Source organism: Dreissena polymorpha, chromosome 4 (genome assembly GCF_020536995.1).
Source record: "Dreissena polymorpha isolate Duluth1 chromosome 4, UMN_Dpol_1.0, whole genome shotgun sequence".
Lineage (NCBI taxonomy): Eukaryota > Metazoa > Mollusca > Bivalvia > Myida > Dreissenidae > Dreissena > Dreissena polymorpha.
Window position 1 is genome coordinate 110,762,579 of NC_068358.1, and position 26,736 is coordinate 110,789,314.

The following is a 26,736-nucleotide window of genomic DNA, read 5'->3' on the forward strand; positions in this document are numbered from 1 at the left end:
CAAAACTAGTTTATACGACAAACGGGACGATTTTAACTTTGAAATTGTGAATTTTCCGTTTCTAGATGGCAACATCCCTAAAGGACCTTCCTATGGTATTTACATTTCACAGTTGGTACGTTATGCCAGAGCATGTTCGTGTATTTAAGATTTTAATGATCGTAATCTAATATTAACTAAAAAATGGCTAAAACAAGGCTTTTTGTATCATAACCTAAGAAATAAATTTGCTAGATTTTACTCTAAGTATGGTGATTTAATTTCAAAATATAATGTTTCTTCAAAATGGCATTTAAATAATGGAATCTCCCATCCATCATTTTACGGAGATGTTTTGAAGCGTGTCCGCAAATTAAAATATGTTAAACCAAATGTTCATATTAAACTTTTCAATTTAATTAACTTGTTTTTATCAAAAGGATACGATGCTTATGTACTTAAAAACATGTGTTTGATGGTTTTCGATTCACTATATCTTTCTTCCCTTAAAATTTGGAATCATTAGTGATATTATAGGCATTTTTCACTGTTGAATAAAATTGTGTCATTGTGTCGTATGAACAAATCTGCATGAAAACTATATTGTAGGCATTTTTCACTGTTGAATAAAATTGTGTCATTGTGTCGTATGAACAAATCTGCATGAAAACTACATTTGGACTCAAATCGTACATCAAATCATTTCTGTCTTCAGTTGTCAAAACACCTATATACTATTTGATTCCAATAATGTCGCTGTAATGGAATTACCATTTTTATTCATTTGCTTCTTAATATTAAATCACCTAAACTTGTTTTATTAGTAGCACAGCCCCATTAATATTTTTATTTAGTACTGCCCCTGGAATTTGTTCACGTCATTATGTCATTATGGATTTTTGTGACGTCATACGACCGACTTTCCCAGTTGTAATCTACATGCATAGGTCATTGGGTTTATAACGTTCCATTTTATTTATATTTTCTCTCTGATAGGCGTTTCTTGTTTGATTTAATTATTTATTTTTTATATTTTTTTTAGCAGTCACATAAACAACCAAGCTATGTAATATGGATTTTTTACACCCATTATTGCTGCTTCTTCCTGTATTTGCGCGATGATTATCTGAGATATTAACTCCATGACGCTATATTCTCAAATCTTTTTCTATAAAGAAAGAATGTAGTTGACAATTGTTAATAGTTTTATTTGATCGTTCGTCAAAAAGTTGTAACTCTGTTACTCTTGTATCTTCAATGCAATTGAGTAATTAAATAGTAATTAAATTGAATGCGTTTTAATTCCCTTTTATTATTGTTTAATTTGAGTTACAATGCTATGACGTTAAATTGTATTTACACTTAAATGTATTATGAATATTGCTGGGCCGAGTGTGAGGTTGAGCGCTCTATAACCAGGTTTAAACCCCCAATGCTTTGCATTGACCGTTCCAAGGCGGTGACCCCAGCTTTATTTATATTGTGTGTTTATGTTGGTTTGTATTGTGCTGTTTTGTACTGTTTGGGCAATCGGTCACTTGCCTTAAATAAAGGACCAACTAATTGTTTTTAATGAAAATTCAATACTGATCCAGCAGCTGGAGTTTCACTTCTTTATATTGTATTTTCTTTTTGGTGGTGACAGTGGTTCTCCAAGTCTCTGCTCCATAGATGAGTAGTTGCTGCTTCACGGTGGTATTGAAGAGCCTAATCTTGGTGGTGCTGCCAATTTCGATGGATCCCTATATGTTTTTCAGCTGATGGAAGCCTGCTCGTGCTTTACCGAGGCGGGTTCTGACATCTGCATCAGTTCCTCTCTGGTTGTCCAGAATGCTGCCGAGATAGGTGAAGCTGTCCACCTCTTCCAGCGCATCGCCTTAGACTGTGATGGGTGTGTTGTTGGATGCATTGGTCCTGAACACCTTGCTCTTCCTTTCGTTGATGGTCAGGCCTAGTTTAGCTGCGTTGTCCGCTACCATCTTTGTCTTTTCCTGCATTTGTTGTTGGGTGTGTGAGAAAAGAGCCAGATCATCGGCAAAGTCGAGGTCTTCTAACTGTTGCCAGAGTGTCCACTAATTTCCATTCCGCTTCTTCTCCGTCGATGTCTTCATTACCCAGTCTATGGCCAGAAGTAACAGGAAAGGTGAGAGTAAGCGGCCATGCCTTACTTCGGTTCTCACTTCAAAGGCGTCCGTGAGCTGTCTGCCATGAACGATTCTGCAGGTCATTCCTTCATTAGACTTCCTGATGGTGTTGGTGATCTTTCCTGGCACTCCGTAGTGTCTCAGAAAACTCCAGAGGGACTCCCGGTCAACGCTGTCAAACGCCTTTTCATAGTTAATGAAGTTGACATGCAACGGCGAATTCCACTCCAGGGATTGTTCCAGAATGATGCGCAGGGTTGCGAACTGATCCGTACACGATTTCTCCTTTTGAAAGCATGCTTGTTGGTCGCAGAGATGCGGGTCTACTGCGTCTTTCATGCGGTTCAGCATGATGCGATTAAACACCTTTCCTGGGATGGAAAACAGTGTGATACCTCGGTAGTTGGAGCAGGAACTGAGGTCGCCTTTCTTGGAAAGCTTGATGAGGAAACCCTCTTTCCACTCTGTTAGAATTTCTTCTTCTTCCCATATCTTGCTGAAGAGCGGGTGTAATAGCACCATACTGGTCTCCACGTAAGCCTTAAGCGCTTCTGCAGGTATGCTGTCATGTCCTGCAATTTGCCGTTCTTCAATTGCTCTTCCTTTGTGGGAGTGCAGCACTTGATTGGCAGATCGCTTATAGTTGACGGAATCTCTATTGGGTTCGCAGGAGCTGGCCTGTTGAGTAGCTCCTGGAAGTGCTCAATCGACCTCTTCTTCTGCCCTTCGTCATCTGTTATTACTCCTCCTTTTTGTCCCTTACTGGCCTCTGGCTTGGTAAACTTTCCTGCTAATCTCTTGGTGATGGAGAACAGATCTTTATTTATGTTCGGCAGGAAAAACAACTGTAATACATACACAGGCACGCAAGCATGTATGCGCACACACATACAGGAGTGGACAAACGCAGAGACTCACACACACAAAAGTACGCGTGTACATACAATCCCGCATGGGCACAGTTACAAACACGCACGAATGCACACGTGCACATACATCCTATTATGAATAATTTACATGCACATGTTCACACTATAAGAATTCTGCTAATAAAGCTTCTTTAACATTTGTTCCCGAGATTTAATGCGGTACAAGCTAAGTCCTTTTTGTAATATATGATTAGTATCGTCTTAAGACGATGGAGGCAAGCGACCTGAAAATATGTGCATTTTGTAAATTCTTCAATTCCGGATCATACGTTTGAACGATATCGCGATGAAACGAAGTACCGTACTTGACGACTGGAATACGATTGCCATAAATACACTTGTTGGGGCAATTCGTTTTACGCCCCACAAACTAACACCATCTTTGAAAAAAAATGGATATACGGTTTAAGCGACTATATGATTCCCTCCCCTTCTCTTCACAAGTGGTTAGAGTGTGGCTATGATATTAATTAGTGAAAACATCATTTTGAATGATAAATAATCATATTTTAACGAAAAATTAACTTTTCTGAAAAAAAATCACTATCAAATATATAGTTATATATAAATATATATATATATTTGGTAGTGAACTTTTTTATATAAGGTAATTTTTCGCTATAATACGATTATTTATCATGTTTTCACTAATTAGTATCATAGCCACACGCTAACCACCTGTGCTTCTCTTATATATGAAAACCAAACCAGCCTTCACATTGTGTAAGTGGATGTTTTATGCCCCGTAAAAACCTAACCAAGGCGCATGGTGCGTTTTACCGTGGTGCACAGTAAGAGGTTATCCGACTTAAGTTATATATATTAAACGAAATTAAACATGTTGGGCTAATCAAGAATGTGAACCTTCTGAATCAGTCCAAACGTAGAACAATGACAAGGTCAAAATAAGGTCATGTGATGTGGTCGTGTTCATAGATAAAATGCAGACTAAAAATGCCTTGTTGCATATAGACGAAACCTTCGTTTTGGGTTAAACAAGAAATTAAACCTTCTGTTTTGGTCTTAGTCTAAAATTATGTCAACGCCCATGTCAACATGACGTCAGATATGGATGTGTTGGGGCAGCTCTCATTTAAAATTCACGAAAGTATCAAAGCTGTGTAGCAAGTGGTGTTGATGTTATACGAAACGTTTCATCTTGGCTTAATCTCATGCGGATGGACGGAAATAAAAAAGGCCTATCGCAAAAGGGGAAATGCAATTTGTTGCTTAAAACCATAGGTCTGGTCATTTCAAATACATACGTTCTCCCACATTGCAATAACAGTGTGAAAGCACAAAATGTGTTGCAATATAGGCTGTATACTTACATGTACATGATGTTTCATGAAAGCCTGATATTCTCCATAACTTAAAACCAGAATGCTATTACCAGCACAGATGTATGGACGTACATGTTCTCTGTATATTTATCAAACGAACACACCAATAAACAAGAAAACAATTTATTTTGCTTTGATCTTATTGCGTTGGTTTGGAAACAATTAATTTGATCTTGGTAATTTCAAATTAGAATTCAAATTATTGAATAATTATCAGCAAACAATTGACATCTGAAAAGATTTTTAAAACATGACAAGGAATTCAATGAAAATAAATACAAATCTGACAATTTTAACCAAGCATTATAAACTATAAATTAGCAAACCAAATACAGTGTATCATATTTACTGTACAAAAGTATATTAACAACAGATGTGTTTGTCAGAAACACAATGACCCCTAATGCTCCACTTTGAACCCATATATTTGACCGATGACCTTGAAGGATGACCTTGACCTTTCACCACTCAAAATGAGCAGCTCCATGAGATACACATGCATGCAAATATCAAGTTGCTATCTTCAATATTTAACAAGAGATGTGTTCGTCAGAAATACAATGCCCCCTATTGCGCCGCTTTGTAATAATTTTGTTGTTTTTTTTACCTTTGACCTTGAAGGATGACCTTGACCTTGAACTTCCACCACTCAAAATGTGCAGCTTCATGAGATACACATGCATGCCAAATATCAAGTTGCTATCTTCAATATTGCAAAAGTTATGGCCAATGTTAAGTTTTTTTTCAGACGGACGGACAGACCGACATACTGACTGGCGGACAGTTCAACTGCTATATGCCACCCTACCGGGGGCATAAAAAATTATGACCAATGTTAAAGTTTTCAGACGGACAGAATATTTGACATTTGACCTTGAAGGATGACCTTGACCTTCACCTTTTACCACTCAAAATGTTCAGCTCCAGGAGATACACATGCATGCCAAATATCAAGTTGCTATCTTCAATAGTGAAAAAGTTATAGCCAATGTTAAAGTTTTCAGACTAAAGGAGTAACCAATTTTCTCATGACATCAACCGAAAATTGGTTTTTGATTATCAAAACTAAAATTTGTCCATTCATCCAAATAAACCATACACATAAGCAAATTCATCAAATAAACCACCACCAAGCAATACGTACACAATGTTTTAAAAGCAACACACAAAATACATTAATTTATCTTATTTTTTTCTCTTTTTTTTTAATTTTAACTTTGTTTTTCTTTTTTTTGTCATCTCAACATTCAATACATTATTGTTTCAAATGCAACAATTTTACTGTTGTTAACTTTACAAAAATTCAATAATTTGCCATATCGTCGCTGTCGTTCTTAAACCTCGTAGCTCCAAAATTTTCAAAATATTTTTTTCGTCTTTTCCGAATATATGAAGTCTGGCGCGTGTTTTGTGCTATATCTCGTAGCTCTATGCCAATCAGAGCCCTTGAAAAAGCCACGTGACGAAATGTTGTAGAATGATTGTTGGCTTTTTTCCTGGCGAAAAGTCGTAGCGACGCCATTTCACCTATAAATACGTCGTTTCGTTTGGACAAATTTGACAAAAACGTTTTTATAATTTTTTTTATTTGCAACTACGAGGTTTCCTATCAGGACGAATTGTCGTACCTCATAAAAATGACAAAACTGTGGTGACAAAATATCGTGGCTACCATGTCTGTCAGTATGACTTATCAGTATGACTTACGCGTCTACGGCTTATAACGTATTTTGCAGCTTCATTTGTTTGGTATTTTTACAGAATTTCAATTTCTGAAACATCGTTATAAAAAAATAAGTCGTTTTTTTCTCTCTCCTGAAAAGTTGGCATTTTGTAGCTACAAGGTTTGAGAACGACAGCGACGATATAAGTCTGTTTTCTTTCTTACGTTAAATTTTTGCTAAATGAAGTTAAAATATGCTTGGACATTGGTTGAACAATTCTATATCAGTTTATTCTTATTATCTCTTAATTTTGCAAATATTGACTGTGTAAATCAGAAAAATACTTTGTAAAGAAATCATATTCAAATTTTTACCATATATTTTAAACAAATATATAACATACAGAAATTCATAGAAAATTCAACATTCACTATTTACATGTACATGTTTGAGATATCAGAACATCATGCAGTCATTTCAAGGGTCTTTCACAACAGTCAAAATGTTCTTGTAAAGTGAGTACATATGCGTGATGTTAAATTAGACAGATGATGTCCACAATTAAGCATGTCTCAGTTTGGTGACCTTCACTGCCTTCTTTTCTTCTGTAGTTTTAGCTTTGTTTGAAACAGTCTTGTTCATGTTCTTGTATTTTTTCTCATCATTCCTACAAAATAAAATAAAATAAGTGATAAAGGCATGACCTCTAACAAACACAAACAAAGATAAAGCAATTATAGATTTCAACAGACACAGTATGGCATTATTTATGTAATATTGAAAATTTAGTGCATAACATTTCATCCTAATTTAATTCCAAATAAAAACAAGAGCACCGCATAACTGGTGACACACTCGGCTGCGAAAGCTTGTCAGAATTTTTTTTTTTTAGGTCACAGTGACCTTGACCTTTGACCTAGTGACCCAAAATGGTTTGGCGTGTAGAACTCATCAAGGTGCATCTACATATGAAGTTTCAAAGTTGTAGGTGGAAGCACTTTGATTTTAGAGCCAATGTCAAGGTTTTAGCATGACACTGTGGGACGTCGGACGACAAGCAGGCTATGACAATACCTCGCGTTTTCTCCGAAAACAGCTTCGCTAAAAATTAGCTTCTGATTTAAATTAACGCTGGATTTAAGTTTAAAGAGTGATGATAGCTGGTACGCATAACATCAGGGGATCATTTTTTTGGACCTCAGACACCTTGTAAAATACAACTTTTGAAGACATAATTGCTAAGCTTAAGCCCCTATGATTGTACAATTTTAACAATTGATTTTCAACAATTGATCCTTGCTCTATGAAAACTGGGCTTAATGCATATGCATACATTTTTGTCCCACATAAGCCCATGCAGTCCTCACAGAGATGAAACTTTTGGCTTTTCTAGAATTATTTGCTAAAAGAAAGTCTCTTTTAAACAAAAATCCAATCTATGAAGAAAGTGTTGCCCATTCCTCCTTATCAGCCTGCGCAGATTGCATAGGCTAATCTGGGATTTCTCTTAACACACATGAATTGAGCCTGGTTTACCTAGAGCAAGGCTAAATTACATAGATTTTTTTATATTTCAGTAACTGTGTTCCAGAACTGAATTTTTACGCAAATACAAGCATGACCTGCTACTCTGAACTTTTACATGTGTTTGTGATTTCACTATGTATTCTCCCTGTATCACATACTTGCTCATTGCAATCCTGTTGCGACACCCCTTGCCTCCCTCCCAGTGTGCAGTGCGAACCTTGGTCAGGGAGCTGCTACAGCCAACGCAGGGGCGTTCAGAGGCGTACGCCTGGAATGGGGGAAGTATGAATGTCAAATAAAAGTGTAGTTGTAAATAATATGTCGTTTTTTATTAAAGTGTTTCTTTAATAACAGTTTTCATGTTAACCCTTTGCATGCTGGGAAATTTGTCGTCTGCTAAAATGTCATCTGCTGAATTTCTAAAATTAGCATTTTCTTAGATTGTTTTTCAAAGAATACTATCAGAATAGCAAACAGTTTGGATCCTGATGAGACGCCATGTTCTGTGGCGTCTCATCTGGATCCAAACTGTTTGCAAAGGCCTTCAAAATTCGGTTCCCGCACTGAAAGGGTTAAAAGTACATAAACCTTTGAATATAAGCAAGCCATAATTAATAACTGCAGTCTTATAATTTGTACCAATGATTCATGTTCAGCTATTTTAACTCTAGCATGAGCGAAAAGATAAGGCTTGATCCTTTCACTCTGGCTTGGTGCCAAGTTTTCTATTAGATATTTTATTAAATATCATTTTAATAAAATGCGGATTCCTCATTGTGCGGGAAAAATTGGATCAGTCAAACTATAGGAAACAAACAGTAAACTAAAATCAAATTCAACATGTAAGTGACGACAGTACAGAAACTAAGGTGATATTTTCTCAGAACAGCAGTGTCATTTTTTATAAAACCTGTCATGTCATATGTATGATATAAAAGAGCAAGAATGTTATATTTAATAAAAATGTTTAACCCAAACCCAAAATAAACAGTACATTTGAATATTTCATTTAATTTGAGGTTTTATAAATAAATATGTATTACATGACCACAAATGGAATATATTCACACATATGGCCAGTTATAGAAATAGGTCATGGGGCTCCTGTTTTAAACAAATGAATCCCCATATTCTTTTTTTTATCCGATATAAACACAAATTAAGGTATATAGGTGTACCTAATATATTATTATATATAAATACGCCATTTATTTAACGTCATATACAAGGAAATATATAGCGAAATTAATTGCGAGGTTTATAAAATTTCAATTTCAGACGTGATTGTGGTTTTCGATTTAAGACCTTATTGTGACATTTGATTGCATTACCTCCCCTACACCCCCCTCATAGTAATTAAAGGTGCCTACCGTAACACGCGGGGTTGTATACAGACCCCGTTTTTCATTTTGTCTGAAAACTACCGATATATATATATACATGAGGGCCTGAAAACTACCGATATATATATATATACAAGAGGGCCTGAAAGGCCCAAAGTCGCTCACCTGAGATTCAAAGGAACTGACCTGTTCTGTGCAGCCCAAGATGTCATTAGAACAAAATGTTCTTACCAACTTTCATGACTAGTGAACACCCTGGCAGCCATGTTTTTCGACAGACCAGAACCATTTTCATACATATCCAAGATATCATTTAAACAAATATACTGACAAAGTTTCATGAAGATTCATAAGTCCATATAAGGAAAAATGCCCCGCCCACTGGTGGGCATGTTTTTCAAGCAACTGGAACCATTTTCGAACTTGTCCAAAATATCATTGGGACAAATCTTCTGACAAAGTTTCATAATGATCGTACAATAAATACAGCTTCTACAGTGTTAACAAGGTTTAACTATAGCTATATAAGGAAAAATGCCACGCCCCCTCGGCGGCCATGTTTTTACACCAACCGGAACCATTTTTGAACTCATCCAAGATATCATTTGGACAAATTATCTGACCAAGTTTCATGATGACCGGACAATAAATGTGGCCTCTTGAGTGTTAACAAGGTTTTACAAAAGCATGATATATAGCCATATTAGGAAAAATGCCTCGCCCCCTGGTGGCCATGTTTTTTATGCAAACGAAACCATTTTCAAACTCATCCAAGATATCATTAAGACAAATCTTCTGACTAAGTTTTATGAAGATCGGAAAATAAATGTGGCCTCTAGAGTGTTAACAAAGTTTTACTATAGCCATTAAAGGAACAAGGGACAAAATGGTCAAAAAACCAGGTTTTCAGTTGAAAAAGTCTGATAAAGGGAGACAATTCAAAATGTGTATTGTTAACCCCCTTGTGTAAAATTGACCTTGATTTCAATTAGAAAACAAGGGCTGTTTGTAAAACATGCATGCCCCCATATGGGCTGTCAGTTGTAGTGGAATCCATTGTGTGAATACGTTTTTTGTCATTGTGACCTTGACCTTTGACCTAGTGACCTGAAAATCAATAGGGGTCATCTGCCAGTCATGATCAATGTACCTATGAAGTTTCATGATCCTAGCCCTAATTATTCTTTAGTTATCATCCGGTAACCATTTTACTGTTTCGAGTCACTGTGACCTTGACCTTTGACCTAGTGACCTGAAAATTGATAAGGGTCATCTGCCAGTCATGATCAATGTACCTATGAAGTTTCATGATCCTATGCGTAAGCATTCTTGAGTTATCATCCGGAAACCATTTTACTATTTCAAGTCACTGTGAGCTTGACCTAGTGACCTGAAAATCAATAGGAGTCATCTGCCAGTCATGATCAATATACCTATGAAGTTTCATGATCCTAGGCCTAAGCGTTCTTGAGTTATCATCCGGAAACCATCTGGTAGACGGACGGATGGACGGACGGATGGACGGACAGACCGACATGTGCAAAACAATATACCCCCTCTTCTTCGAATGGGGGGCATAAAAAAGTCTGATAAAGAGAAACAACTCAAAATCAAAATGTGCATTGTTACTGATTGTTCATAGTTACATAGTTGTTTCAAAATCAATCTATTTTTAGGTGTGGTGACCTTGACCTTGGAGATATTGACGTAATTCTTTCGCCCAACACACCGTCTAATGATGGTGAACAAATGTGCCGAATGATTATAAAATCTGACAATAAACGACAAAGTTATGGCCCGGACAAGCTCATTTATGGCCATTTTTGACCTTCAAACTCAAATTGTAACCTTGACCTTGGAGATATCTACGTAATTCTTTCGCGCGACACACCGTCTTATGATGGTGAACAAATGTGCCAAATGATTTTAAAATCTGACAATGAACGACAGAGTTATGGCCCGGACAAGCTTGTTCCGCCCGCCAGCCCGCCGACATTCGCCAATCTAATAACCAGTTTTTTTCTTTAAAAAACCTGGTTAAAAATGCCACGCCACCTGGCAGCCATGTTTTTTAACCAACTTGCATCATTTTTTCACTTGTCCAAGATATTATTGGGATGAATCTTCTGACTAAGTTTCATGAAGATCGGACAATTAATGTGGCCTCTAGAGTGTTAACAAGATTTTACTATAGCCATATAAGGAAAAATGCCCCGCCCCTTGGAAGCCATGTTTTTCAAGCAAACGTAACCATTTTCGAACTCATCCAAGATATCATTCAGACCAATCTTCTGACCAAATTTCATGAAGTTTGGACAATAAATGTGGCCTCTAGAGTGTTCACAAGGTTTAACTATTGCCATATATAGCCATATAAGGAAAAATGCCCCGCCCCTTGGCAGCCATGTTTTTCAAGCAAACGTAACTATTTTCGAACTCATCCAAGATATTATACAGACCAATCTTCTGACCAAATTTCATGAAGATTGGACAATAAATGTGGCCTCTAGAGTGTTAACAAGGTTTTACTATAGCCATATAAGGAAAACTGCCCCACCCCCTGGCCGCCATGTTTTTTCACCGATCTGGACCCTTTTCGAACTCGTCCGAGATATCAATGAAACCAATGTTTTGACTAAGTTTCATGATGATTGGGCTAAAATTGTGACTTCTGGAGTGTTCACAAGGTATCTCTATAGCCATATAACGAATACTGCCCCGCACCCTGGGGGCCATGTTTTTCAACAGACCGGAACCATTTTTGAACTCAACCAACATATCATTTAGACAAACATTTTGACAAAGTTACATTTAGATTGGGCATCAAATGTCACTTCTACAGTGTTCACAAGGTTTTTCTTTTTTTTGACCTAGTTTTTGACCCAGCTTGACCCAGTTTCAAACTCAGTCGAGGTATCAATGGTACAAATGTTCTGACCAAATTTCATGAAGATCAGACAATAAGTGTGGCCTCTAGAGTGTTCACAAGGCAAAATGTTGACGATGGACGACGCACGACTGACGACGGACAAAAGGGGATCACAAAAGCTCACCATGAGCACGTTGTGCTCAGGTGAGCTAATAACTTTCAAAGTATGTGAAATAATATAAATTGCTCTGTTTAGGAGCATGACTGCACAATAAAGATAATGATCGTTAGTTCTCATCTCACAGTTTACTTGGTTGAAGACATACCTGTTCCCGACAGCAGTAGCCGCAGATCATCCTGTTGGCAAACTTCATCTCATGGTCCTCCTTGTCATTGTGGCAGAGGTCACATGGATAGGCCTTCCCACAACACGGGAATCTGCAATGCAAAAGAGGGGCCGTGAGCAAAGCATTTCAATCCACACCAAATCCTGATCAGGTTTTTTTTTCCTTCTTTGGGACCCGCCGAAAATCGGCCCTTTCCCCTCAGATTTTTTTCCCCTCAGCTGGTAAATTTTCCCCTAGATTTCATTTTCCCCTAAAAAAAAAAAAATTTTTTTTTTTTTTTTTTTACCTTTAAATATATAAGTTAACCTGATCCACTGTAGAAAATAGAAAAATCCAGCATAATTAAATTATCTGTTGCCTTGAATTTGTTTTAAAAACAGTAAAATATGTTAAATGGATTATTTTAGACTTTCCTTATTTCCCCAAAATCCAGCTTTTCGCACATTTTTTTCCCCCAAAATTCGACGTTTCGCGCGATTTTTTTCCCCTCAAAAAAGGCCAGGCCCTTTCCCCAATATCAGATAAAAACCCCTGCTGATTTTTTATTGAAGCGAATTACTATTTTATCATTTTTAACTTGAGTACATTATTCATCCTTTATCATTTTAGTGCAATCATTAGATATACAGACAAGTAAGTCAACCTCAAAAGAACAAAAAACTTAATATATCATATGATGTTGTGTTTATGGGCTTCAAAATTATTTAAACAAAGTAACATTAGCTTAAAAGTACTTAACACATAAACAGAAACAAAATTACTATGACTTCAATATCCACCAAAATTGACCAGGTTTCATTTCACTCTTGTTTTTCAAAATCAATCTAAATCCCAGAGCTAATACTCAATTTCCACTAGATTTTTGGTACATGAAAGTGGATCTTGACAAGAATCGTCTCCATTAATATTTCTTTAACTCGAAACAATGTACTTCACTAAAATCAAAACAAATTAATATTAGTGATCTGAACTCTAGATAATCTAAGGTTTTGTCACGAATTCCCCCCCCCTCCCCCCCCCCCCGTCCCCCTTTTATTTATTCATTAATATGATTTGTTCACCTGACTATTAGCTGTAAAGTGTAATAGAGAATCAGAACTGGCATTGTTAGAGCTTTAAACAGAAACCGGCTGAATACAAATGATATTAGGGGAGAAAAACATTACATTTTAACTTTGGCAGGTAAGTTTAAATATTTTCCCCTACCTGGTTCATGTTGTAGGAGTAAAAACAAGATCTTCATTAAGTTCCATTTACAAAACTTAGGTTGTTTTTTGTTATGGCAGATTGCAGATATAAGCTTTGCATTAATTCTGCAACAAAGTTATCAAAGAAACCAAATTCGTAGTGCTCATTCTTCATTCATTCTTCAGTCTCTTGTTTACCTAATCATATTCTAAGTTGTTAATTTCTTGTTTTGCCCCCCCCCCCCCTCCCTAAATGAGGTAATGATCCTCAAGAGTTGAAAAAAAGGCCCTGTTGTAACATTTAAGTCCTAAATATTTGTATTTCCCAGGTCAGTCATACCTGAGCCATCTAAAGCTCTTCTTGTAGTGCTTGCAGGCCCCATTGTCTGGCAGAGCCTTGCCCTCCTGGATGGCTGGGTCTTTTATTACTCGAGTGAGCTTTCGAACTGAAACTTTGTACACTGCACCAGAATCTGCCGAAAGAAGATACAGAGCAATACAGAACTGGTAAACATGTTAACAAAACTGCCCACCATTTACAGTTAATTTTATGCTTTTTAGTTGTTTATATAGAAATACATGTATCAGTGATTTCAGTGGTCACCATTTTGAGAATAGGGGCGGGTTCCTTTGGACTGGGAAAAATTGCTGTGTTTTGACTAAAATTGAGAAACTTGATGTACAGTAGGTTACACAAGATGTGTATCGTGTTATTTCTTAAAAATTTACCCAGCATTTGTAAAAATATTGCAAGATATGTACATTTCCAGAAAGGAAATTCATTTCTGTGTTGAATAAGACCAAGTTCTTGAAAATCACTGCAAAATTGACGAAGTAATGGCTAATCAAAGCTATGCGCCCTGTTTTCGGGTCCTTTCAAGTTGAATAAGTTGTTATATAAATAAATAAATAAATATATACAGTATGTAGAGAGAGAGAGAGAGAGAGAGAGAGAGAGAGAGAAGTTGATTTTGAACAGAGAAGTTAATTTTTCGTTTTAATTTGAATATTTTTCATTCAAAATGATGTTTTCACTGATTAAAATCAAGTCACATGCTAACCACCTGTGTTTGTATAAAGCATACAATAAAAATAAAGTTTGTTGGATTTGGTGTTATAACAATTTTAATTTATACATTATCATTGAAACAATATATTGTCCTTCGTGGCTGTGCCACTTAAACCAATTCCAACATATATCCTCTATATCTTATTGAAGAAAGCAGTCTGATTTAACACCAATTTCTTAATTCTTTAAATGATTTCAGGTTTAACTAGAAATGGCGCGGCAGAGGCCGACGCGTATTCCCACGCCGCATGTTTGACCCAGGGCGCCCCAGGGTTGGTAATTAGAAGTGAATTGGTGTAGAAATGAAGAAATTATATTAAAGGCAATTTTGGGTGGGCGTGGCCTATGTGGGCGGGGCGCCCCAGGGTTGGTAATAGGCCATGCATAGTTGAGATTAACTGTATTGTCATAAGAGAGGTTCAGTATCAATTTGAAGTGAATCGGTGTAGAAATGAAGAAATTATAGTAAAAGGAAATTTTGGGTGGGCGCGGCCTATGTGGGCTGGGCGCCCCAGGGTTGGTAATGGGGCCATGCATAGTTGAGATTGACTGTATTGTCATAAGAGAGGTTCAGTATCAATTTGAAGACGATCGGTGTAGAAATGAAGAAATTACAGTAAAAAACCTAAAACAAGAGATGTGTTTGTCAGAAACACAATGCCCCCTACTGCGCCGCATTGAAATAAAATTTCTATTTATCATTTGGCAGGTATAGAAATCATCTCCCTTTAAAGGTTATTACTTTTCTTGAATTTTGTCCAATCCAACCGGGGGGGGGGGGGGAGGGTCTTAGTCAATTATGACCATGTCAGACATCACTGACAACCAAGGCATGTGGTTTAAAAGAGATCATAGCCAGAGTTTTTTTTCTTTTTCATAGCCAGAGTTGATCGTGTATATGGACATAAGTCCACAGGTATGTAATGAACATCAAAGAAATTATAATTATATCATTTAAAAAACAAGAGCGCCGCATGACGGAGCAATATACGCCCGATTCGTGTGCCATTGGAGATGATACACTGATGATTGATGTATTTGTTTTGGAAATAAGCAAAAATAACAACAACAACTTATATAACTGATATATTCATATATATGCATTGATATCAATAAGTGTACACTTAGTCTCATTTGTTCTCTAAAACACAATATTTAAATCATAATTGTTTAGACCCCCATACCACTTTGACGCAGGATAAAAAGTTGTTTAAAAGTTTCGGATGAATACAATTTGAATTAGAGTCCGGACAAAGTGGCGCCGTTGAAAATGCACTAATTGACCCTATGACCTAGTTCTTGACCCGACATGACCCATATTCGAACTTGACCTAGATATCAACTAGATGCAACTACTGACCAAGTTTGGTAAAGATCGGATGAATACAATTTGAATAAGAGTCCGGACAAAGTGGCGCTGTTGAAAATGGACTAATTGACCCTATGACCTAGTTTTTTACCTGGCATGACCCATATTCGAACTTGGCCTAGATATCAACTAGATGCAACTACTGACCAAGTTTGGTGAAGATAAGATTTATACAATTTGAATTAGAGTCCGGACAAAGTAAAATGCACTAATTGACCCTTTGACCTAGTTTTTGACCCAGCATGACCCATATTCGGACTTGACCTAGATATCAACTAGATGCAACTACTGACCAAGTTTGGTGAAGATCGGATGAATACAATTTGAATTAGAGTCCGGACAAAGTGGCGCCGTTGAAAATGCACTAATTGACCCTATGACCTAGTTTTTGACCCGGCATGACCCATATTCGAACTTGGCCTATATATCAACTAGATGCAACTGCTGACCAAGTTTGGTGAAGATCGGATGAATACAATTTGAAATAGAGTCCGGACAAAGTGGCCCCTTTGAAAATGCACTTATTGACCCTATGACCTAGTTTTTGACCCGGCATGACCCATATTCGAACTTGGCCTAGATATCAACTAGATGCAACTGCTGACCAAGTTTGGTGAAGATCGGATGAATACAATTTGAATTAGAGTCCGGACAAAGTGATGCCTTCCGCCCGCCGCCCGCCCGCCAAGGGGTTTCACATAATACGTCCCGTATTTTATACGGGCGTATAAAAAAGCCCGGGAATTGTTGCACAGGTCCTTTGCTTATAACTTAGGTACATTTATCTCTCCAAAAGATATTGTCGTTCTTTCTAATTCACATATTTTTAGATGCTGAAGATCAAATCTACGCATTTGATTTGAAACAGATTCAAAAGACCCATAGGAATCAAAATGCCTTAACCCTTTACCAAACAACACATTTTGGACTTTCCCAATTTGAAAGAGGTTGCAGACGTCAATTGAATTAAAATGGAATGTGAAGGAAATGATCAGGTAGGGTAGAAATAATTGTGATAAAAGGAGAAATTGCTCATCAACCCACACATCCCTAAGACCAACAGGCCTGAGAATATTATGATAATCTAAAGATTATTTCTTTATATTTATAAATGTATTTAATTAAGTAATACATTTGACTTCTAAGATCAATTCATAACTTGTATTAAGAAAACTATAAAATGGTCAGAAATATATATGGATTGTTGAGCAATTGACAATCATTTCAACAATTCATAATCAGTCACTATTCACAAATGGAACAATGAATCATTAGTTATTAACAAGAGCGCCGCATGACGGAGCAATATACGCCCGATTCGTGTGCCATTGGAGATGATACACTGATGATTGATGTATTTGTTTTGGAAATAAGCAAAAAAAACAACAACAACTTATATAACTGATATATTCATATATATGCATTGATATCAATAAGTGTACACTTAGTCTCATTTGTTCTCTAAAACACAATATTTAAATCATAATTGTTTAGACCCCCATACCACTTTGACGCAGGATAAAAAGTTGTTTAAAAGTTTCGGATGAATACAATTTGAATTAGAGTCCGGACAAAGTGGCGCCGTTGAAAATGCACTAATTGACCCTATGACCTAGTTCTTGACCCGACATGACCCATATTCGGACTTGACCTAGATATCAACTAGATGCAACTACTGACCAAGTTTGGTAAAGATCGGATGAATACAATTTGAATAAGAGTCCGGACAAAGTGGCGCTGTTGAAAATGGACTAATTGACCCTTTGACCTAGTTTTTTACCTGGCATGACCCATATTCGAACTTGGCCTAGATATCAACTAGATGCAACTACTGACCAAGTTTGGTGAAGATAAGATTTATACAATTTGAATTAGAGTCCGGACAAAGTAAAATGCACTAATTGACCCTTTGACCTAGTTTTTGACCCAGCATGACCCATATTCGGACTTGACCTAGATATCAACTAGATGCAACTACTGACCAAGTTTGGTGAAGATCGGATGAATACAATTTGAATTAGAGTCCGGACAAAGTGGCGCCGTTGAAAATGCACTAATTGACCCTATGACCTAGTTTTTGACCCGGCATGACCCATATTCGAACTTGGCCTATATATCAACTAGATGCAACTGCTGACCAAGTTTGGTGAAGATCGGATGAATACAATTTGAAATAGAGTCCGGACAAAGTGGCCCCTTTGAAAATGCACTTATTGACCCTATGACCTAGTTTTTGACCCGGCATGACCCATATTCGAACTTGGCCTAGATATCAACTAGATGCAACTGCTGACCAAGTTTGGTGAAGATCGGATGAATACAATTTGAATTAGAGTCCGGACAAAGTGATGCCTTCCGCCCGCCGCCCGCCCGCCCGCCAAGGGGTTTCACATAATACGTCCCGTATTTTATACGGGCGTATAAAAACTTTGACAAATCAATCATTTGGGTTATAAATAATCAAAATAATAAATCTGTACAGTAACTGTGAAAAGAACTTCAATTCTTGGTAAGGAAATATATAATATGAGATTTATAATTATATAAATTACTTCCCTTGAAAATAATTGTCTGTAACAAATCTCTATTTTTAGTAGCAAATAATTAAAAGCCACTAGCGTGACTGTAGATTCACCACTCAAACTGTGCAGCTCCATGAGATACACATGCATGCCAAATATATAAAGTGGCTATGTTCAATATTGAATAATTTTCTCCCTTTTTAAAGCTTATTTCTTCCCTTAAATCTGTATTTTTTACCGTAGACCGTAAAGGATGACCTTGACCTTTTACCACAATGTGTTTGTCAGAAACACAATGCCGCCTACTGCGCCGCTTTGATTTATTTAACAAAAATATATACGTGGGCAGGTCAGATAACTATGTCCATTTAAAGCTTATTACTTCCCTTGACTTTGTTTTTTCGACCCTAGACCTTGAAGGTTGATGTTCACCTTGAAATTTTACCACTCAAAATGTGCAGCTCCATGAGATACACAACATGCCAAATATCAAGGTGCTATCTTCAATATTTAAAAAGTTATGGCCAACGTAAAGTTTTTTTCAGACAGACCGACAGACACACTGACTAACGGACAGTTCAACTGCTTTTTGCCACCCTACCGGGGGCATAAAAATGAGTTAAAATCTCTGACCCAGCCCCGCCCCAACCCCCATAACTTTTGACCCAGGGGTCAGATCAAAATTCCAAATAGTGCAGGGTCGCACATATGCTCATAGCTACCATGTGTGTAAGTTTCAAGGTTCTAGTGCTTATAGTGTAGGAGAAGATAGTGGCCAAGACGGACAGACGGACGGCGGAGATAACCACAATATCCCCACCCTTTTCAAAAAGCGTATGGATAATAAATTTGGCACTAAGTAAGTACACATACTTATAATGATAAAATGACAACTACCCTACTTGGGCCAAACACTAAGGGAAAAATGCCATAAAACAAGACTATTGTCAAGCAATGATGCAATATGGTCCCCTACCAGTGACACTCCACCAATGTCAGAATTTTTTAATATATATATTTGTTGCCATAGCAACCAGAATTTTTGACGCAAGAACAAAATGAAATGACATCAGTCTCCGCCAAACATGGTCGGACCTACGGACATGTCCTGTAAAATTTTGTAAGGTCCGGCCTGTCGGTCTAATTTACAGGACCGATTGTCCGGTACAAAAAAAAAACGAAATTGTTGATTATTTATGTTTTTACGGCTCTGAAAGTTTTCCGCGGTATAAAAATAGCAATCGCGTCTTTCCGTTCCAACGCTCTACTCTACGGAATTTTTGTGATGCGCCTGATTGGTCCATTTTTTTGCGTCGTTACCATATGACGAATGCTCGTCAGGACGGTCTAAATCTATGACGGCCTAGTCGCTGATTAAGATAATTATAAATCTGATTATTAAATGATACAAATATCAATTTGTATGGACGTAATCGAGATAGTTATTAATGATTGTGATCATCTTCATTCACAATGTCATGATCTTGAAAAATGTTTCTACGATATTACGAGGGAGCGACTCCCGGTGGTTAACGAACGGCACCACCTGATTTATGTAGTTGGTAGGTCCTGTAAAAAAAGAGGAGGTCCTGTATTTTTTCTCAGTTTACAGGACCTACTGTCCTGTAAAAATTTGACTAGTTTGGCGGAGACTGTGACATGCATAATCTTCATATTGCCATCTATCCATGTTCAAGTTTCATGAAATAATTTGAAGAACTTTTAAAGTTATCGCAGGATCCACAAAAGTGCGACTGACTGACTGACGGACACACAGAGCGCAAACCATAAGTCCCCTCCGGTTTTACTGGTAGGGGACAATAATTTAATAAACAAGAGCACCGCATAACGAGTGCCACGCTCGGCTGCGGGTGCAGTTTTGAATAAATGAAAGCTTGACAATCCTAGGTTTTGTTTTTATAGTCTAGCGCTCTTAAAATAATCTGATGGCCCACCTTCTTGATAATTTAGCCAGGTCAACCAAAAATGTGCCTTATGCCATATGCTGTCAATATAGATACAGACCAGCCAGTGCATCGCAGTAGTCTGGTAAGGAGCTACCCTGTCTGCTATAGTCATACAAGGTATCATGGGCTCATTAGCAGACAGGTAAGCTCCTAATCAGCCTGTGCAAATGCGCAAACAGGTCTGGAGGTAGGTTGGCCAAAGAAGACATAAGGCCTCACTTACATTTGGAGGCATCAACTCCAGCTTCTGTCAGTCGATGAACTTTTGCTGATTCTGCTGCAAACTGCATCTTGTTGTGGCAGCCTCGACAGAATATATCCATCACCCTTCCAGGGCAAAACGTCTAAAAATAAACAAAATAAATTGATTAATAAGCCTCAAAAGATTTAGTAATTTATGATTTACTTGAGACATTTGCTTAAGCAAAAAACAATGGCAACTTTAACAAATAATTGCACAAACAGCTATGATTTGATTTTCTAACAAAAACATTAAGAGAACTTCAACTTAAAAATATCTCAAATATCTTTTTTAAATGTCTTTAACATAAAATGATTTACCAGGATTTTCATCAATTGCTGAGCATTCTTCAATTCCAATGAAATTTGAGTAGTATATTTCAAGTGTAAGGCATGATATTGACGTTGCTCCTTATCTTTCGTAATATGTGAGAACAAATACTAACAAAACTCTTAGAGGAAAATTCTTTATTTTAGTTTGAGTCCTCAAAAGCTATAAGTGCACACATTTTGCCGAAGAAGAGCCTGATGATTCATCATTTTGTAAGATAATCATTGACATTGATCCTAAATTATCACTCGAGTACAACTAAAGTACAAATTCTTAAAGGGACCTTTTCACAGATTTTGGCTATTAATTAATATATTTTAGAGCATGGTAAATGTTCAGTATTACTATTTCCTCCCAAATATCATAACTACTGGGAAAATTTGCGAATCTGAAACAATTTTTTTCAATGTTGTTAATTTATCAAAACGTGAAAAGGACCCTTTAACAGCTTAAGAACAAGTGGACTACCTTGACCAGAATGTCTCTGGAGCACATTATGCAGCCCATTGAGATATGGCAGTCTTGCAGTACCACATCGAAGGCAGTACATTCATCCAGGTCCAGATAACCAAAGGTTGATGAATAGGAGTGTGCCAACACCGGCCGGTACACCACCAACTGAGTTGCATTACATTTACTGCATGGTACAGAGTTGACACGGTTTGGTGGGGTGGAGAAATCAGTCTGGTTCTTGCATCTTTCACATTGGATCACCAAACGTACCCTCTCTACCAAGACAGTGGTGCAGTACCAGATTTGCATGTTTCGAAACGAAAGTTCAGTCCCTCTGCGCTCTGTATCCGCAGCTATAATTGGCCTCTGATGAACTTTCTCATCATTTCCGCCCTCTTGATTTTCAATATGATCCTCATCATCCTCTTCACTCTCAGCTTCATCATTATCTGAGTGTTGGTTGCTGTCTGTCCCAAATTCAGGCCCCTCATAAGTTTTGTCTTCAATTTCACCCTAATTTAGAATTTAATTAAACACTATGTTTAATAAAATAACCTTTATATAGAACATAAAAAATATGCTGATTAGAATAAAACAACAGGTTGCAGTATTTTTGTTAATTTAAATGCACCTTCATATTAAATTCAACCCAGTTAGAGAAATTAAAGTGTTATTTCCATAATAACCTATTCATTTTACCTTTCTGTAAGCCACCATTCTGCGTGTGTCTTTCGCCTCAATGTCTTCCCTGTTGCCCTGATCATCACTATACGCAGAGGCCTGACTCGGAGGCAGCTTCTGCTGAAGTTCTTTTGCAGGAATGAATTCAAGACCTGCAGCTCTAGCAGTCAACTCTCTTCGAAGCTAGATAACGATATAAAAATATACAATGTTAGGCAAGATAGTCAGTGTGTATAGAAGTTCTGTATAAAATGCATGTTGTTCCCAAACTACTGTTAATGCAAGCCTTTTGTTTTTCTATAATGTAATCCCTGCTGCATATTAAAATGCCATGACTGTACTGTAACAATACTTTCAGTGAAATTGTTATTGTAACACAACCAATGTTAACAATTATTTTAAGATTTAGCATCAAATATTAAGAATGTCCCTTACTTGTTTAAGACCTTCTGTGACAATGTTCTCCAAGTTTCTGTCCATCCAGCGTAGAAAGGATCTAAATACAAGCTCCACTGTGGCTTGCTTGGCCCCATCCTCCGCTCTATGGGTGATCCATTCCTTCAAGGACACCTCAATGTATCTGAGAAACCGATGCCATCGAAATAAGTACATAAAATATACAGAGATGACCACTCTGTCTGAACTGTTCCTTGTGATGAATTTAGTTTCTAATTATAAAATTAAATAAAAATTGTGTTGTATTTGAAAAATGCACAGTTGACATAATTGGCATTTGTGTTAGCCTACATACATGTACATTTGCAGGTTTAAAAAAATGTCTAGGTCATAAATACAAATAAGTTGATTTGTCCAATTGCTTATTTTAACAACTTAATTCCGATTAACATAGTCTTGTGTTCACACAAGTCAAGACACATCAGACAAAAAGGTTTCATTAATACCTTCTAACAGTTTCTGGAAGATCTTGATCCAGAGGAAGTTCAACATCGAGTGTCTGAATGAAAATAACAACATAAACAATTATAAGGTGAAATTTACTATACATCGTTCTCTTTTTTTACCGTTAACTGGTAATTCTTCTCTATCTGGAAAGTCTGTGACAACTTTTTACAGCCTTATAAAATAACAGAATAGTTACTTGTATCATTAACCTCACCTTGAGAGGATAATCTGATGGAAGGCTCACTTGAATGTCAAAGGCCTTGACATCAAATGGCTGCAATCAAAAACAGAATAAAATATAACACATATTTGAAAGAATGCCAACATATATATGACTGAGATCTTTGTAAAAACCAATTATTTAATATTATAAACTTTTAAAATGTTATCTTTTTTTGGAAATCATACTCATAGTACTACTGTATGCGTCGATACGCCCCTTTAAAGGGAGACTGTTGTAAAGCATTTACTATGGTAAGATTTTTATAACAATCTAGCAGTGTCAATAAAATGTTACCCAGTCTGGATCTGTTGGCATAAAAGTGAAGCGAATGGCAGTTGCGTCATTAGTGTCCTGGAGAACTTGTACTTTATCTGCAGGAAATCTTCTTTTCAATTGGTTGATTTCTGTAGCCCTTAATTCTTTCTGTTTCTCATCAGAAACATCAGCAACATTGTAGACTTGAGAAATCTGTAGTCTCTTGGCTTTAACTTCAGTAAATTCTGCGTTGGTCTTCTTAGCATCATCACCCAGTTTTAAAATTGGTTCAACAGATTTTTTCAGTGGATGATAAAAATTACAGGACTCCCCAAAACGACAGTAGCCTTGTCGAAAAAACCTGCAAACTTTCTTAGACTTCGGTTTTTCTTCACTTTCTTTATCAGCCACAACCTTTTCATTTTCGGATCTCTTTGACCCTGCATCTGCTGATGTTGTCTCTGGTGCAACTTCTTTCTGTTCGAGTTCTTGATAAGATGAATTCTTAGTCTCTTGCGTTTTCTTTTCCTCATGTCTAAGGTCTGTCAATCCAGGCAGTACATGTTCAAATCTGCATCGCCTTCCAAAATGACAAAACCTTCGCTTTGCAAAAAAAGAGCAAAGCTTTCGACTCCCTTCGGAAGTGCACGAAGATTGCTTTACAGCTTCATTGTTGTTCTTGTTTAATGATTGTGATACAAAATCGGTAGGGGAGATTTCAGATGAATCGGATATGTGAAGCTTTCTTAGATCTTCATTATTGCTGTGTGTTGGCAGCGATGTTTCAATAAAACCTGAAGCTAGTGTGGTGGTTTCACTGGAATCCTTTACTGCTTCATGGTTATCAGTCAACCTCACAGTAGATTCTGGCTGAAACGTGTCTGAACTATGCGAAAATTTACAATGTTTACCAAATCGACACTTTCCTGTTGTATTAAAATACTGACAGGGTCGCTTTAGCATAACACTTGAAACACAAACTTGAGAAGAATCGCACCCCGCTTGCAGTTTAACCGTCTAGGGCGAAAACAAAGACTGCGAATCCGCACTTGACAATGACAGTTTGTGTTTAAAAAGGCCTAACAGGTTAGTTTATAACTGTTACGCTTTATTGAAGCGGGTAGCTTCTGCACTTCACTATGAACGCTTTCCTTTAAATAGGAAAATGCCGATCGACTGGATTGCACAACAAAGTGCAAAAAATTGTGAAATACCGCTGGCCGTGAAATACTCGGTCCAAAGGTTGTTGTGCTGTACGTCAACGTAAAACTTGTGTGACGTATCCAAATTATGTGTAGGTTACATCGCACATTGTTGTTCGTGCATTTTAAGCTGCACGTGTCGAACTGAGTAAGCCCTATATAGTCTAGTAGGAACGGAGGTCCACAGTGCATGATAAAAAAATATATATAATAATATATTTGATAGTGAATTGTTTTTTCATAAAATTTAATTTTTCGTTATAATATCATTATTTATCATTCAAAATGATGTTTTTTACTAATTAATATCATAGCCACACGCTAACCACCTGTGACTATAACCTCAAATAACACATAAAAAAGGTCTACAATTATGACATAAGAAGCATACATTTAAAGGAATATTTAGAAATAATGAAAAGCACAAACCTTAATTCAGTTGTTGTTCTATTCCTATAGACAGACTGCTGAAATTCTGTATGCATCACTCTTTAACAACACTTCATGTCACTTTCCAAATTATATCAATATACATTATTGTTTTAAGAAAGTGTTGGTAATGGAAAAACTCATTAACTCTACTTTTAGTGAAATTATAACTTCATTTTAACAACAAGTTTAACCTGCATATTTTCTACCAGCTCCAGTATTTCAATCTAAGAGGTAAACTATCTGCATTTGAATTCAGCCAATCAGAAAAGGCTGTTGTATGTTATAACCAAAAGATTAGCAGCAGGCAATCCAACATTTGGCCGAACACAGGGCTTATCAGATGGTTTGTTAATTGAAAACCTGAACTGTAGTTTGATATTGAGAGAAATCAGAGTGTACCTCTGGCGAATATGCCGCAAACAGGGAGAAAAATGTTCAAAGTCTCTCAAATGAATATGTCGCTAACAGTTTGCAAAAAGAACATTGTTCTAAGTTCTTCTGACGAATAAGCCGCGATCATTGGTCCTCCCGCGAACATCCCATGAACAAACATCAAATCAATCGCAGGATGTTTACGGCTAGCCGCGAACATCTTGCGAATAGTTTCTGCGAATAGCTGTGTTCGCTGCATGTTCGCTAGATATTCGCAGCATGTTCACATCTTTTCGTTTTTTTTCTTAAGGGCTAATATACAATATTTGACCTTATTTAAAATAATTATTTGTTGTTGGTCTTTAATTTTTGTTGATTTCATGGGTTGACTGATCCACAAACTGCATTAACACAAACACATCGGAAAATGACCAACAAATATTTCTCTTTCTTTTAAAAAAAATCGGAAATCCATCAATATTGGTGTCCATTGTTTGAAAGACCACGAAATGTCATGCCAACTTATGATTTTACAATAATCAAACAAAGTAGAGACTGATCTCTGCATTGGCTTAGTATCCAGTTAAGAAAACCCCACTAGTCCATCTGTACAAACAATAATAACTGTTGTTACGGTGTTTGATATTGAAAGGATTATACATTGGTCAGATTTATTTGTACTAGAAGATTAGTGGGTTTTTCCAAAAGGTTGTTTTTGTGGGATTCGTAATATATTAGGACTGGACTACTTTACCTTGGTAATTAATGAAATTATTTTGCAGGTAAATGAATGGCTAAATTTTAAGCAATATTTTGAAGTCCCCACAATCATGCACTCATCTGAGATATATTGTTGAAAATATTGATCAATATTTTTGTAGTTTCCTTAATTGTGGAAAATTTGTAAAAAAATGCCTATTAATTAATAATTTTAAAATAATAATAAGTTTAAAGCCTGATACTTTTGATGATTTAGGACTTTGAAGTTAGGAAAGTAAATTGATATGGGCCTTGTTCTGCAAAAAAGGGGTTTAATGCATGTGCATTAAGTGTTGTACCTGAGATTAGCCTGTGCAGTCTGCTTTTATGATATTTTCTGTTTAAAGAAAGTTTCTTCTTAGCAAAATCCAGTTAAGGCAGAAAGTGCTTCCCTGATTAGCCATTAGACACTTTTCACACATGCCTTAAATCCCCTTTTCACAGAGTACGTCCATATTAATGAGATGTGCAAGTTGTACATGTACAGTAGTTGCCTTTTTGGAATGTCTCAGCCTCCACAAATTAAGTTCATTTATTGAAGTGAGCAATTTTGTTTGTTATCCCCACGCTTTTTGAAAAGCCTGGGGATATTGTGGTTATCTCTGCCATCCGTCCATCCTGGCCAC

General features: G+C 36.8%; 1 protein-coding gene and 1 long non-coding RNA gene across 2 annotated transcripts; both read right to left on the minus strand.

Moving 5' to 3' along the window:
- Positions 1-6,420: 6,420 nt before the first annotated feature.
- LOC127879356 (uncharacterized) lies at positions 6,421-24,612 on the minus strand. The gene is made up of 11 exons (XM_052426131.1): positions 23,385-24,612; positions 23,082-23,141; positions 22,867-22,919; positions 22,400-22,544; positions 21,983-22,147; positions 21,299-21,796; positions 20,483-20,603; positions 13,673-13,805; positions 12,125-12,236; positions 7,745-7,854; positions 6,421-6,726 (listed from the first exon to the last, which is right to left on the minus strand). The coding sequence occupies exons 1-11, from the start codon at positions 24,306-24,308 to the stop codon at positions 6,621-6,623; spliced, it is 2,427 nt and encodes an 808-aa protein (XP_052282091.1). The 5' UTR covers positions 24,309-24,612; the 3' UTR covers positions 6,421-6,620.
- Positions 15,475-18,763, minus strand: LOC127879362 (uncharacterized). The gene is made up of 2 exons (XR_008049029.1): positions 17,422-18,763; positions 15,475-16,034 (listed from the first exon to the last, which is right to left on the minus strand). It is a non-coding gene; the product is annotated as an uncharacterized LOC127879362 (long non-coding RNA).
- Positions 24,613-26,736: the final 2,124 nt, after the last annotated feature.

Bases quoted from the DNA above. Each gene is read 5' to 3' on its own strand.
- LOC127879356 (XM_052426131.1), bottom strand. From the start codon at position 24,308: ATGCTAAAGCGACCCTGTCAGTATTTTAATACAACAGGAAAGTGTCGA. The intron at 21,797-21,982 runs GTAAAATGAATA...ATTCTAAATTAG, and splicing joins GAATGGTGGCTTACAGAAAG to GGTGAAATTGAAGACAAAAC. The intron at 6,727-7,744 runs GTATGTGATACA...TTTATTTTGTAG, and splicing joins AACAGGATTGCAATGAGCAA to GAATGATGAGAAAAAATACA.